General features: G+C 49.0%; 1 protein-coding gene across 2 annotated transcripts in view; it reads right to left on the bottom strand.

Moving 5' to 3' along the window:
• The window catches only part of VAV3 (vav guanine nucleotide exchange factor 3), a 315192-nt gene that overhangs the window by 129126 nt on the left and 172624 nt on the right, over positions 1 to 13442 (bottom strand). For both annotated transcript variants that reach the window (XM_066246277.1, XM_066246278.1), the window contains exons 13-15: positions 12439 to 12524; positions 10765 to 10897; positions 10291 to 10400 (exon numbers count right to left, since the gene is read on the bottom strand). In XM_066246277.1, coding sequence (XP_066102374.1) covers positions 10291 to 10400; positions 10765 to 10897; positions 12439 to 12524 — 329 coding nt within the window. The remainder of the gene's footprint in view (positions 1 to 10290; positions 10401 to 10764; positions 10898 to 12438; positions 12525 to 13442) is intronic.

Genomic DNA, 13442 nt, shown 5'->3' with positions numbered 1-13442 from the left:
CCTATGGGGTGATGCTCTGCCCATCTGGGGTGTTACTCCATTGCTCAACAACTGAGCTATTTTTAGCACCTGAGGTGGAGGCTTTAGCGAGCCATCCTCAATGCCTATGGCCAATTCATTCGAACCAATAGAGCCATGGCTGTGGGAGAGGAAGAGAGAGAGAGAGAGAGAGAGAGAGGAAGGGAGGGAGAAGGGTGACGAGGTAGAGAAGCAGAAGGTTGCTTCTCCTGTGTGCCCTGACCAGGAATCAAACTCAGGAATGCACATATTTGCATTTAGTTTTAATCACAGCAATGCTTATCAGTTGGTGGAAATTTTAATCTGTAGCCATTCTTCCTCCTGGCTAGACCTTCCTTTCCCTTCCTTATAGGCATGCTTGGGAATGCCAGGAAAGTGTCAAGTGAGTAGTAAATATAACCAGAGAGAAGGGGAGTGACTGATCCCCACCACGCAGCACAGAACAAGAATACTACGTAACACTCACTCACACTCTGTCGTGCAGTCATGCATCAGCTCTGTTGGCATGTCTCTGGATCAGACAGGTTCCTCTAAGACTCCACGGAACAACAGCTGTGCATTTCTGAGCACTGTCCCGTGACCTTCTCTATGGCTGCCAGGAAACTGTGGTTCCGTTCCCTACACTGACCGAACTGCCCATTCTGAAGGGCTGGAGGTAATACGTTAGCTTCCGGGAGAGGGGGCTGGCTCGGCTCGGGAGAGCAGTGTGACCAGGTCCGTACCCTGAGACTCCGCACAGCCCAGGGAAACAGACCGTGTCAGCACAGATTTCATGCCGGTAAACAAATCCTTCCAATTAAAAGCTGGTAACGAAAGCCTTTCAAGGAGAGAGAGAATTAAAGGTTGTTTTTATGGAGAAAATCATCCAGGTGCTTTGATCTGGGTGGAGTAGAGGACACTCTGGAGCTAAATCATCACGATGACCTAAATAAAAATCAGTGGCACTAAAAAAAAAAAAAAAAAAATCACCCTTCTACAAAAGACCATGCTGTGTTTCCATTCAAAGCTGCGATCATGTAGGGCGTGCCTGCCCCCTCTGCTCCCTCGGCCTAACTCGTCTTCCTTGTGCTGTAACCAGGGGGCGCTCACCACAGCCCACAGCCCACAGGTCACGTACAGCAGTGGTCCCCAACCCCGGGGCCACGGACCAGTACCGGGCCGTGGACCATTTGGTACCGGTCTGCAGAGAAAGAATAAATAACTTACATTATTTCCGTTTTATTTATATTTAAGTCTGAACGGTGTTTTATTTTTTTAAAAATGACCAGATTCCCTCTGTTACATCCATCTAAGACTCACTCTTGGCACTTGTCTCGGTCACGTGATACTTTTATCCGTCCCATCCTAAAGGCTGGTCCGTGAAAATATTTTCTGACATTAAACCGGTCCGTGGCCCAAAAAAGGTTGGGGACCACTGACATACGGCCCAGTACCTGTGACTGGGACGCAACACACTCGTTGGTTTACGTATTATCAATGGCTGGGTTAGCACTCCGAGGGTAGACCTGACGGTTTTAACACAGACCGCAGGGTCCACAAAGCCCAGAAGATTTACTTTCTGGGTGCTTCCTGAAGAAGTTTGCTGCCCCCTGTTCGAAGAGGAGAAATTTACAGTCTCAACTTACTGATATACTTGAGAGGATCCAAACAGACCTCCTGATGAAGGAAGTGAAGAGGAGGAGGAAGAAGAGGGGAGAGAAGGGACCACCCCACCAGCAGCAGCACGAGTCACAGTTTGGGTTTGCTACAGAATGCCCTGGCTTAGCCTTGTGCATACTGGAGGGTCTCTAACCGGGCAGACAATACCAGGGAAGTCTTTTAAACCTGCCCAGCAGAATGTCAAAGTTGCTGCCAAATCACGGATGTTATAAGTATGGGGTCTCTCGTCAAACAACCGCAAAGACCTTCTCTTGAGACACTCCGACGCATTTCTCAATCTCCTACTGACGTAGGACATAACACAACTAACTCTATTCCTGTAAATCCCAGGATGACCGGGGAAGGCGCTCTCCCCGGCCCGAGGCATCAGAGGTACACACCCAGCAACCACAATACCCGAAAAGCAATTTCATTCTTGACTTAGCACTTCCAAGAACATGAAAGGGAGTGTAATTCAGATGCCACAGAAATACATTTCGAGAGGCCCCTCACCCCGTTCCAAGCCCCTCTGACCCCCCATCACTATTTCAGAGCCTCGCTCACAGCCAAACCCCAAACTTCCCATTTCCCAGACCCAGAGAGCTTGCTTCCCTTCCTTCCTTCTCCCGGTCTTCACCGCGTCCGCAGTTCAAGTTAGTTTTTCTCCTAATGGACGAGAAAGAACCCTTCCCCTTTCGGAGGAGAAAAGGTGGGTAAAATATAGCGGGCAAGGGACAGGTTCTCCGTAACAAGCAGGGGTGCCGCTGGGTAGACGGACGGCTGTGGACACTACGCTCGGGTCAGCGCTGTCCAGCCACCCACGACAAGAGGGAGAGCACCCGGGGAGGAGGAGGTCACGGGTTCACCAGAGCGGTCCGGAGAGATCGCTCTCACAGAGCGACATTTAAAGCCAAGCTCTGCAGGAGGAAGAGCCAGCCACCCAAAGAGCAGGAGGAAAGACGACACCAGGGCAGGGAGCCCTCAGATGTGAACGCTAAAGACCTGAATGAGCATCTTCCCAGGGACTGAGCCATGCTCATCCTGACCACAGCCAACTGAGCACGGGCAAAACCCAGGTGAGACGTGACCAGAAGGGTGGGTGGGATATAACATCATGGGGGAGCTTCTTAGGTCCCGCTTTACAAATGTTGATCTTACACCGAAGGCACTGAGGGTTTTAAGCAGGGCAGGACCAGATCAGATCCCCCTGCAGAACGGCCGGCTGGGAGCGGGCAGGGAGTGAAGGCGTCCTTCCGTTAGAGCGGCGGGAGGTGAGGATGACATCACAGGCGGGGGTCAGAGCTAACCTGCAGAGCCTGCGGAGACACTGACCACCTGTTGGGGCAGCAGCGGGGAGCTCAGTGGGCCTCCTTCTCTTTGTAACTGAGTAAACGGATTGGGAGGAAGAGATGATTTCAAGAGCAATCTCAAGCCTACCGTCTTGAAGTTCAGTTCATTCTACATTAAAGAAAAATGACTGTACTTATTAGAAGTTGCAGTATTTAAATTCAATTTCAATCGCTCCCTCCTTGCCAGATACCCAGGGCTTCCAGCGGCGTCTGGAATCAAGGCCCGTGCTCCATAAATACTTGTAGAAATAAACGCAATTTCCTCTGGTAATTACCTCTCCGGTATCCAGACTACCTGAGCAATAGCTTTAGATTAAACCAAATGATGGTTTGATGAAATATAATTTTATATTTAAAAACGTGAAAAACACACTCGCTCTTGTGATACGAACTGCAGAAGGTCAATTTCAAGAACACGTGCCTGTCTACCGGAGCCCAGGTTTGAGGAAAAAACCCTTCAAACCGTGGTTCCCAAGGACCTTCGATTATTTAAATCTTTCTTTTTAATTCTGCAGCAGGTGTGCTTTTTAAGTGGGTGACCTCAAATTCCTTCTAGAAGTGAGAGGAGAGCGAGCTCAACACCGTGGCTCAGAGGAAACGCGATTTGTGGAGTTTCATGGCTGGTTTCCTGACCCCCGGAACCCCTTATGTGGAGAACATTCCTCTTCAGGGGTCCATCTGGGAGTCCCTTAATGACACACAGGACAGTGTGGCCTGGTCCCTGAGGCCTCTCCCAGCTCTAGAATCTCCATACCCCCTTCTCTACTCTTAGCATTTAACGGATAACTGTGTCGGACTATCTTAGCAGATGCTAATGATTTCTATGCTAGTTCCCAACGTACTGTATCTCCCCATGTATAAGATGCACTCTTTTTTGAAACATTTGGGGTCTAAAAACTGGGTGCATCTTGTACAGTGGTTGGTTTTTGTTTGTTTTATTTATTTTAGAGGAAAGACAGAGTGAGTGAGAGAGAGAAAAAGTGGAGCAGGAAGCAACAACTCCCATCTGTGCCCCGATCAGAAAAGCCCAGGGCTTCGGACCGGCAACCTCAGCATTCCAGGTTGACGCTTCATCCGCTGCGTCACCACAGGTCAGGCTGGTTGTAGTTTTTTTTTTACCCGCATTTCCCACTTTTCCGCGCTTGTTTTTGCGCTCCTTACTGAAGACAGGGATTCGTCCTCAGAAACAGATGAGGACGAGCTAATGGATGGGAGTTTCAACAGTGATGAGGAATTGTCTGAATTCTATGATGAGTAAAACTTGAGTTCAATAACTTTATGTGATACTTTTTTCTTTTTTTCAAATTTCGGGACCCAAAATTAAGTGTGTCCTAAACATGGGGAAATTGGGTAGGTAACTCACGGAGCCGCGCGCCTGGCCTGTGGCGCACCGTGGGGATTCTTAGACACCGTTAAGAACGCCTGTGGGTCCTCAAAGGGGCTTTCTTTATTTAAGGGAGTAAATATGAACCACGAGAATGTCAAAAATGGGGTCAAGTCCGTCAGAAGAAATTCCAGGCCAGGGGCCCTCCAGCTCCCTTCCACAAACACTGTAAAGGCTGCTTCAGAATCTACCATGGGCTACGCTCCCCCCTGCCCCATTTTACTGTTTCTTTCTCTAACTTGTCCATTAAAAGTCTTATTACTCCATCATCCAATTTCTTTATTTCATATTTTACCCAACTTTGACTTATTACTAGAACAGTTAAAAAAAAAACTGTCTGATCTCCTAGATCAGTGATTTTCAACTGGTGTGCCGCAAGAATTTTTGAACATGCGATACCTATTTAGTCAGGGGCACTGACCTCTTTTCCCTTAGAATGTCAAATTAAAAAAAAAAAGAAAAGAAATGACAACAGCCAACACCACAACAGCCGTCTAGTGTGAATGAATCAAAATTATACCTATACTTTTTGTTGGGTTGGCAAAAAACATACTTGTTGGTGCGCTGCAGAATTCACCTTTGGTTTCTGTGTGCCAGGGATGAAAAAAGTTGCAAATTGCTGCTCTAGGTCCTAGTCACCGTGAAAAAAACGAGAAAACAGAAACTTGACTCCAGTTTTACACAAAGGATTGGAGGCCAGCTGTTTGCTTTAGCGCCTTCGTGGATGAAGAAAATGCCGGAGCTGAGACCCCGGACGTGACCGTAAACAACACAGCCCTGGACTCGCCCACGTGCACCAAAAACACTCCTGTGAAGCCCAGTCTCCGAGCTTGAAAATGGGTACAGCAACATTTATTCATGCACGTCTAGCAGAGCTCATGAAAACACCCCGGATGCACGAGGTCGCGGCCGAGCAAAGCCATAGCTTCCTGACAGTAATGTGAACGCCCCTGCAGGCGCCCACGGCCATGTTTTCTGACGTTATGGAAACTAGCTTAAGCTGATAGAAATATTCGCCGCCCTACTTCACAGATAACTAAATGGAACTGGGAGAGAGAACACTGGGACAAAAAGCCCTTTCGGAAGTAAGGGGAGACTAAGGGACATGTTATCAGTCGGTCTCTTACAGATTTAAATACATTCTTTAGAGCAGGGTCCCCGGGATTAAGCGCTCAGACGTTAGTTAGGCGGCGCGATAACTGTACCAACCACCTCCAGACCTCGTTGTGCCCCCGCCGAGCGGCTCACCGCGGCTCTTCACTCTGCTCAGCCTTTCTTACGGAGGCTTGCCGAGCGCAGCGCGGCTCACGGCGCATTGTGACCGCTGGAGGCGGCCGTGGCCAAAGCGGGTCAGAGAACAGGGCGGCTCAGCAGGGAGGCGCTAGGGGCGGAGGGTTCGGCCGCCTCTGGGGGACAGGACGTGCGTTCCCGGATACCCACTGTTTATCGGTATTCACGCTTTCCCGTGGCCTTTCTTAAGGTTCTAAATAAAGAGCAGTGTTCACACCTTGAAAGTGTTTTGCAAAAAAAAAATTTTTTTAATAAAAGCGACCCAATCACCCTATAAACAGCAGAACTGCCGTCTTTTCTAAACAGAATTGGCGAGTACTCCATCAGCCTGAGAACATCACCTCCCTTGACTTCCCACCAACCTCCCACCAAGGCCACCCCTTCCTGTCCGGAGGGCCTGGTGCCAGCGATCCCCTGGGGCGCGCACAGTGGTCCCCCACCTTCTCACACCCGGGGACTGGTGAGAATACGAGGATTATTTCGGGGGAACTGCTAAGGCAGAAATCACCCTGAGCATAAGCGAATTTTACTATGATCACTGGGTCTATCACCTTCATACGAGGTCAGGGTGGTTAACTCTTTCGCGGACTGGCACGGGATTTCTGGCGAACCACGGGCCGGTGGTTGAAAACCACTGTTCTAGGACTCGGGGACCCGTGTGAACGCCAAAGAGACCGGAAGAAGCGGGTCTGTGGGGACCCACAGGACTCCTGGTTTCCTTTTATTCTCCGGGGCTGGCAGAACAAGAACACTGGAAGTTTAGATAATGGGATTAAAACAGCAACACGCAAACCAGAGGCAAATCTTAAGCTTCAGGACTTACCTAGATTATTCTATCTTTTTCTGAGCACAAGACAAGCCAAGGCTCACTGGCTCACAAAGGGGAACACAGGACTTCCCTGACAAATGAGCTTCAAACGAGAGGGCAGGAAATAAAATAATGGAATAGTCTGATGCTTGAATAAAATCCTGAGTGATTGTATTTTGCCTGACACACACGAGCCCTGCATGAGGAAGCCCTCAACATCACCTCGGAGCGATTCCCCTCCCTCCCCCAAAAAAGATACTTCCACAGTCTCGCCATCTGGCTGGGCAGTCCATGGACCTCTGATTTATGAACTGAAACTCCTACAGGTGTTTCCTTGTACTGTTCAGCTGCCTGAAAAGGCTCACTGATTAAGATGCCCAGTGGCCCTGGGTGCGGGACAGTCATCTTCCTTGGGGTGGGGGAGGCAATCTAAATCCATCCATACTCTTACCTGGGCACAGCGGGAGGCAGCCACTGAGGGGGGCCTACCACCTCCCACCCCTCCCTCTGGTGCTGGAAGACAACCTCGATTCTCAGCCAAGCACAGTCCTCTCTGGAATGAAGACGGCATTTCCCAGGCTCCCTGTCGGAGGTGGCCACGCCACTCCATGCTGGCCAGTAGTACGTAACAGAAATCTGTGGCGTTTCTGCTAAGGATCCTTCAACGTGAGGGACCCCCTTCTGCTGCCTGGCACGCGGATGCTGTAGCCGGAACTCCAGTAGCCGTCTTGGACGACAAGGCGACCAACCAAGTGGAGACAGCACGATCACGGCACAGCAGGAAGACCAGAGCCCGGTCCCTGAGACCCCAGAGAGCCACCGCCCCACCCCTGTCTGCTGACCCCAGGCCCTTGCACGTGAGAGAGACGTAACCAGCCCTTCTTGTCACATCCAGGACCCGCAGTGCAGCTGCTGGACCGAAGGCAACTGAACAAAACACCCGGTCCTCACTGATATGCCTACCCCTGGGGCCGAGTCCGGAGGTCGGCTCAGGACAGGAAACGGGACTCCTCTGCAGAGATTCCGTCACTCATCTCCTGAGTGTATGTTTGAACAGGATCCATGAGAAAATGCCGCCCCGCGTCTTCCCCACAGAAGCAAAGACGAGAGGTCGGCTACGCCTTTGCACGCGAGCGTCCCGTCCTTCCAATTCTGCCTGCTCGACTCCTAGTGCCTTCGGTCGCTTGAAGCCTCACGCAAGCAGCACGCCAGGTCTATGACCTGGCCCACTGGGCAGACGTCACCAACTCCATCCTTGTGCCCCTAACCAAAGGGGTCCCCGTGACACAGACATTGAGTGAAAGTAGGTAACTCACCACCCCTTTTCTTCTTTTTTTTCTTTTTTTTTGTATTTTTCTGAAGCTGGAAACGGGGAGGCAATCAGACAGACTCCCGCATGCGCCCGACTGGGATCCACCCGGCACGCCCACCAGGGGGCGATGCTCTGCCCATCTTGGGGCATCGCTCTGCTGCAATCAGAGCCATTGTAGCGCCTGAGGCAGAGGCCACAGAGCCATCCTCAGCACCCGGGCAAACTTTGCTCCAGTGGAGCCTTGGCTGCGGGAGGGGAAGAGAGAGACAGAGAGGAAGGAGAGGGGGAGGGGTGGAGAAGCAGATGGGCGCTTCTCCTGTGTGCCCTGGCCGGGAATCGAACCCGGGACTCCTGCACGCCAGGCCGACGCTCTACCACTGAGCCAACTGGCCAGGGCCTCTCACCACCCTTTTGTGTAATTACTGCAGTAAGTAACAATAAATTACAAGAACTATAATAATAAACTGGAAGATTTACTATTTATCTAATTTTATACCTGCCCATAGGTATAGTACTAGAATCCTAAATACAAAACGGTATTAATAACAGTGAGAACAGAGGATATCACTATTGGTCAGTGCCCTGTGACTGCTTCTGTGTTCTCTGGCTAGCACCCTGCCAGACCCATATTCTCTGGAATTCAAATCACTATGATCCCATTTCACAGAGGAGAAAACTGAGGCTCTGAGAGGCTACATAGTTCGGCTAAGCCCATGCGGCTAGCTCAGGGCAGTGGTCGAATCCAGAACAGTCCATGAGTTTAAAAATATTTTGGCTATACACTCCTATCACTCAGAATGTCACATATAATAAGCTTAAGAAAATCCCTATCTTCTCCCCCGTAGAAGTGCAATAAAGCAATCTAATCCTACCTCCATTTTATATTACCATGAGCACTTCTTAAAGAAAAAGAAAAAAAAACCCCACAAACTGATAGAATTTGTCTGCAAATGACAAATAATGCTAAGGAGACATTACTGCTATTACTATCAATGGTCAATAATGGTAAATGAAACAGATCACCACATCTTCTTAATTCCACCCTTAGCTAACAGCTGCAATCTCAGGACGACCTACATGCTTCCCTAGGCAGGCTCATGATGCACCTTTTCATCCATAAACATCAGAACTGACAAGAACCCCCCAAACGGCACATTCTTGCGCCGTCACACCGCTTTGCGCCATCCCTTCAAAACCGTCTGAATCATTTCCCATCCCCTCGTGGGGCTTCCCCTTTAATACAAGGAAAGATCCCGAAAAGACATCAAGCCCTTAAAGCATCCGTTGAATACGTCCAGCAATTTCTCCAGGATTCATTCACACAATAAATAAGTTAAAAGCAAACGGGGAAAGAATTGATCTTTCCATTAAAAACAAGATCGGGCCCTGGCCGGTTGGCTCAGCGGTAGAGCGTTGGCCTGGCGTGTGGGGGACCAGGGTTCGATTCCTGGCCAGGGCACACAGGAGAAGTGCCCATTTGCTTCTCACCTCCCCCTCCTTCCTCTGTCTCTCCCCCCCCCCCCCCCCCCCCGCAGCTAGGCTCCATTGGAGCAAAGATGGCCCGGGCGCTGGGGATGGCTCCTTGGCCTCTGCCCCAGGCGCTAGAGTGGCTCTGGTCACAACAGAGCGACGCCCCGGAGGGCAGAACATTGCCCCCTGATGGGCAGAGCGTCGCCCCCTGGTGGGCGTGCCGGGTGGATCCCGGTCGGGCGCATGCGGGAGTCTGTCTGACTGTCTCTCCCCGTTTCCAGCTTCAGAAAAATACAAAAACAAAACAAAAAACAAGATCGTGTGCTTGGCTGTATGTACGTGTGTGTGTGTGTGTGTGTGTGTGTGTGTGTGTGTGTGTTTGGGGGCGGCGGTGTTTCTATTTCATTTAAACATACACATATAGTAGGGCATGGTGGAAAAGGTGAAGGGATTAATCAAAGGTACAAAACTTCTAGACACAGACAGCAGTGTGGGGACTGCAGGAAGGAAGGGAGGTGGGGGGAGGTGGGAGAGGGTAGAGGGGGTTGGTGGTGATGGACGGAGACGTGACCCGAGTGGTGACCACACAACGCAACATACAGATGCTGTTATAGAACTGCCCACCTGGAACCTGTATTATTTTATTAGCCAACGTCACCCCAATAAATTCAACTTAAAAAACTTTAGAACATGGCCATTGCATTAGACGTTTATCATTAGAATAATTCATATTTTCCCGGGCCCACTGAGAGCTAAAGTATTAAAATACGCCCATGAGGAAAAGTCAAACAGTGGGCTAGAGCTCCCCCTATCTTTTTCTGGAAGAAACCCACCCACGCCACCCCCTCGGAGAAACCCAGATCATCCAGCGTCTAGCTGGGCAGCAAAGCGATTCCTTCTGCAGCTCCGTACGCGGGCTGCGAGCACAGGGTACATTGACTGGTAGTAGTTCATTATTCATAAGAGATTTAAGTAGCAGGGTGGGGGAAAAAAAGGCACTTTTAAAAGCAGGAATACTCACAAAGCCATTTCAAACTGCTCCAGCCATTTTTTCTTTAAATCTTTTGTTTTGCAGTAAAATTCTAACCCATTTTGTCCTTGGGTATGGATGAGGTAGAAGCCGTAAGACCACTGTCAAAATGAACATTGCTCAGGTTAAAACAGATCGTTCACGGATGATGTCATGTTTCCAAGCTCACTAACACCCCCCCCCCTAATCATCCACCACCCTCTCCTGACATTAGCAAACTGTGACCAGTCAGGATGCGACAACTTCATATCTGTACCAACGTCCAAGCCAGATGCATTTACCCTCTTGATCATTAAGCATTACAGACGAACCTATCGGCTCTGGCGCTGTTTTTCCTCCTAATCAATTTCCGGAAACAAAAACACCTGAGTCGATATGCTACCCCTCACATGAATGTGTTAGCACACTTTCCTCAAAAGTCAAAAGTTCTGAGTACATCACAGCTGTTCATTTCCAAGAGCTCACCTTTTTGTTTTCTTTATCAGTCGTAGGATTGTTGGCTATTTTGTACTGCTGAAGATCGATTATTTCCTTCATTTCATAGTTATCACCTTTTCTTTTACATACAATCACTGCCAAATCAAATAAGAAGATATGCCTGAGAGAGAGAGAGAGAGAAGAGATTGATTTAAAATGGTTCAGAACCATGTATCAGTTCTTCCCTTGTACATTTTTTAATTATACCAACCAAACATTTTTCCTTTGAGGTACAGACAACAGTACTGCTGCCCTTTGAAAAGAATGAACTCTGTATCCGTATCACCTCCTTGCACAACCCTTCCCTAAAAGAATACCCTCTCCATATTAATGTTTTCTCACTTCAAAAACAGCCGCAATCATTAACAACAGGCACACTGCAGGGTAGCGCTAAGACACCACTGAGATGAGCCCTTGAGAGTTGCCCTTGAACAATGACCTTTACTTTTTTTAGTTTAGAAGCTAAACATTCTCCGAATCAAATGAATGTCAACAGCAGCAGTTAACATGTACTGATGTTGTGAGGAACCAGCCAGAACGCCCTGAGGAGCGGTCACCCCTTTCACCCTCAGTTTCAACCCCCAGGGACCATCTGCGGAGGCAGGTGTTGTTACCACCGACATTTGACAGTTTGTGGCGGAAAGCGAGGCTTAGGGGGTTCACTCGCTCAGGGTCCCACTGCTGAGGGAGGTGCTGGGCAGGTCCAGGCTGCCCCTCAGCTTAAAGACTGAAACAACACCTACCCGAGTGGTACGTGAGCAAATGTCCAGTAGAAAAATTACAGTTACATTTACCCACTGCTCTCTCTCTTCTTTCGTATTAAAAACATCGCACTTGGGGAGAAACACTGACAGCAATGCCATCATCCGATACCAACACCTGGATCTTTTCGGAAACTCAGTGACTTACACACACACAGAGTAAAACAATGATAATGAGGCATTCATAGAGCTTTAATGCTTGCATTGCTTTCAAAGTCTATCTTCCTGAAGATGCTGAAAGGCTGTGTGGCTCCTGAGAGAGTCACCTGTGGAGCCTGGGTAACTAGGCGGAAGCGAGAGCCGATGCTGCCCCCTGCTGGCAGACTTTCTCATCTCCAAAGGTTCCCAAAAATAGTCATTTCAACCAAATGATAATCGTGTGTGTGTGTGTGTGTGTGTGTGTGTGTGTGTGTGTGTGTGTGTAATAAGGGACACCAGGCCAAGCTTACTAATCTCCAAGGACTCCACCTACAAATTCCCGTCAAGACAGTCTCACTAAGCAGTCCTCACTTAGACTTCTTCTTTAGGACATGTTGTATTATTTTTAGTTATTTTAAAACGTATACCAAAAAAATAAAACAACTGTGTTTTTAATGGTAGTTATCTAATTCCTTTATCTCTCCTCTCATTTCAATATGTACATTTTTTTTTTTTTACCTTGGCTGACATTCTCTATGTGGCATTTCCTGCTTCGGAACTTAGACAAAGCAACAGATACCAGAACAAAGAGAACACCTAACTATCTCTATGAGAAATTTTCAGAAAACCACAGGCTGATTCGTCTCCTTGTTTTTCTTCATTTGCTTCCTTCCTTTGTCCTGGTGACATTGTTTGGAAGGTCTTCTTAATCTCCCGATACCAATTACTTATTTCGAAAATACGACCTGCTCCTCTTCCTCACCTTTCTTGTTTTGTATGCTTGTCTAAAGTGGTGATTCGAATTTCACCGTCTCCCTGGGGGCGTCCGAAAAGCAAAACTGGCTGGTTCTAAAATACAAAAAGCATATGTCTCAGTTTTTCATCGCCACAGGAAAACAGAAATGTGTTATCATTTTACATTTTTAGCACACTTACTCGAGAAAGCTCAGATCTATATGATGCACTTTCAAAAAAACACAGTGCGTCCTTGGTCATCGCCAGAAGTATAGTGAGGACATTAATTGGTTTTACTTGTAACGCTAACAAGGAAGTTAGCTACCAGAAGGAGAGGGTCAATTGTAATAATTCAAATCAACAAGGAAGGCCCTGACCAGTTGGCTCAGTGGTAGAGCGTCGGCCTGGCGTGCAGGAGTCCCGGGTTCGATTCCCAGCTAGGGCACACAGGACAAGCGTCCATCTGCTTCTCCACCCCTCCCCCTCTCCTTCCTCTCTGTCTCTCTCTTCCCCTCCCGCAGCCGAGGCTCCATTGGAGCAAAGTTGGCCCGGGCGCCGGGGATGGCTCTATGGCCTCTACCTCAGGCGCTAGAGTGGCTCTGGTTGCAACAGAGCAATGCCCCAGATGGGCAGAGCATCGCCCCCTGGTGGGCACGCTGGGTGGATCCCAGTCAAGTGCATGCGGGAGTCTGTCTGATTGCCTCCCCATTCCCAGCTTCAGAAAAATACAAAAAAAAAAAAAGAAAGGAAAACAAATCAACAAGGAAGGGGCAGCAACTAATATTTACTGGGCATCCAGTGTGTGCCAGCCGCTGTAACAGGAGGACATGATGCAGACCCTGTCCTGTCCTGGGGCGAGCAGATACAGACTGAGGTGTAAAGTACAGACGCCCACTGTGCAGCTGCCGCGCAGGGAGGGTACAGGAAGCACGCAGAGCCAGGGACTGACTCTGGTTTGGGGAGCCAAGGGCAGTGCCCCGATCTGCGATCTCAAGAATGAAAAGTTCTGACTTCATGGTTAAAAATAATGAG

Source organism: Saccopteryx bilineata, chromosome 11, assembly GCF_036850765.1.
Source record: "Saccopteryx bilineata isolate mSacBil1 chromosome 11, mSacBil1_pri_phased_curated, whole genome shotgun sequence".
NCBI lineage: Eukaryota > Metazoa > Chordata > Mammalia > Chiroptera > Emballonuridae > Saccopteryx > Saccopteryx bilineata.
Note: the sequence above shows the minus strand (reverse complement) of the source record. Positions and strands in the feature narration are given on the sequence as shown.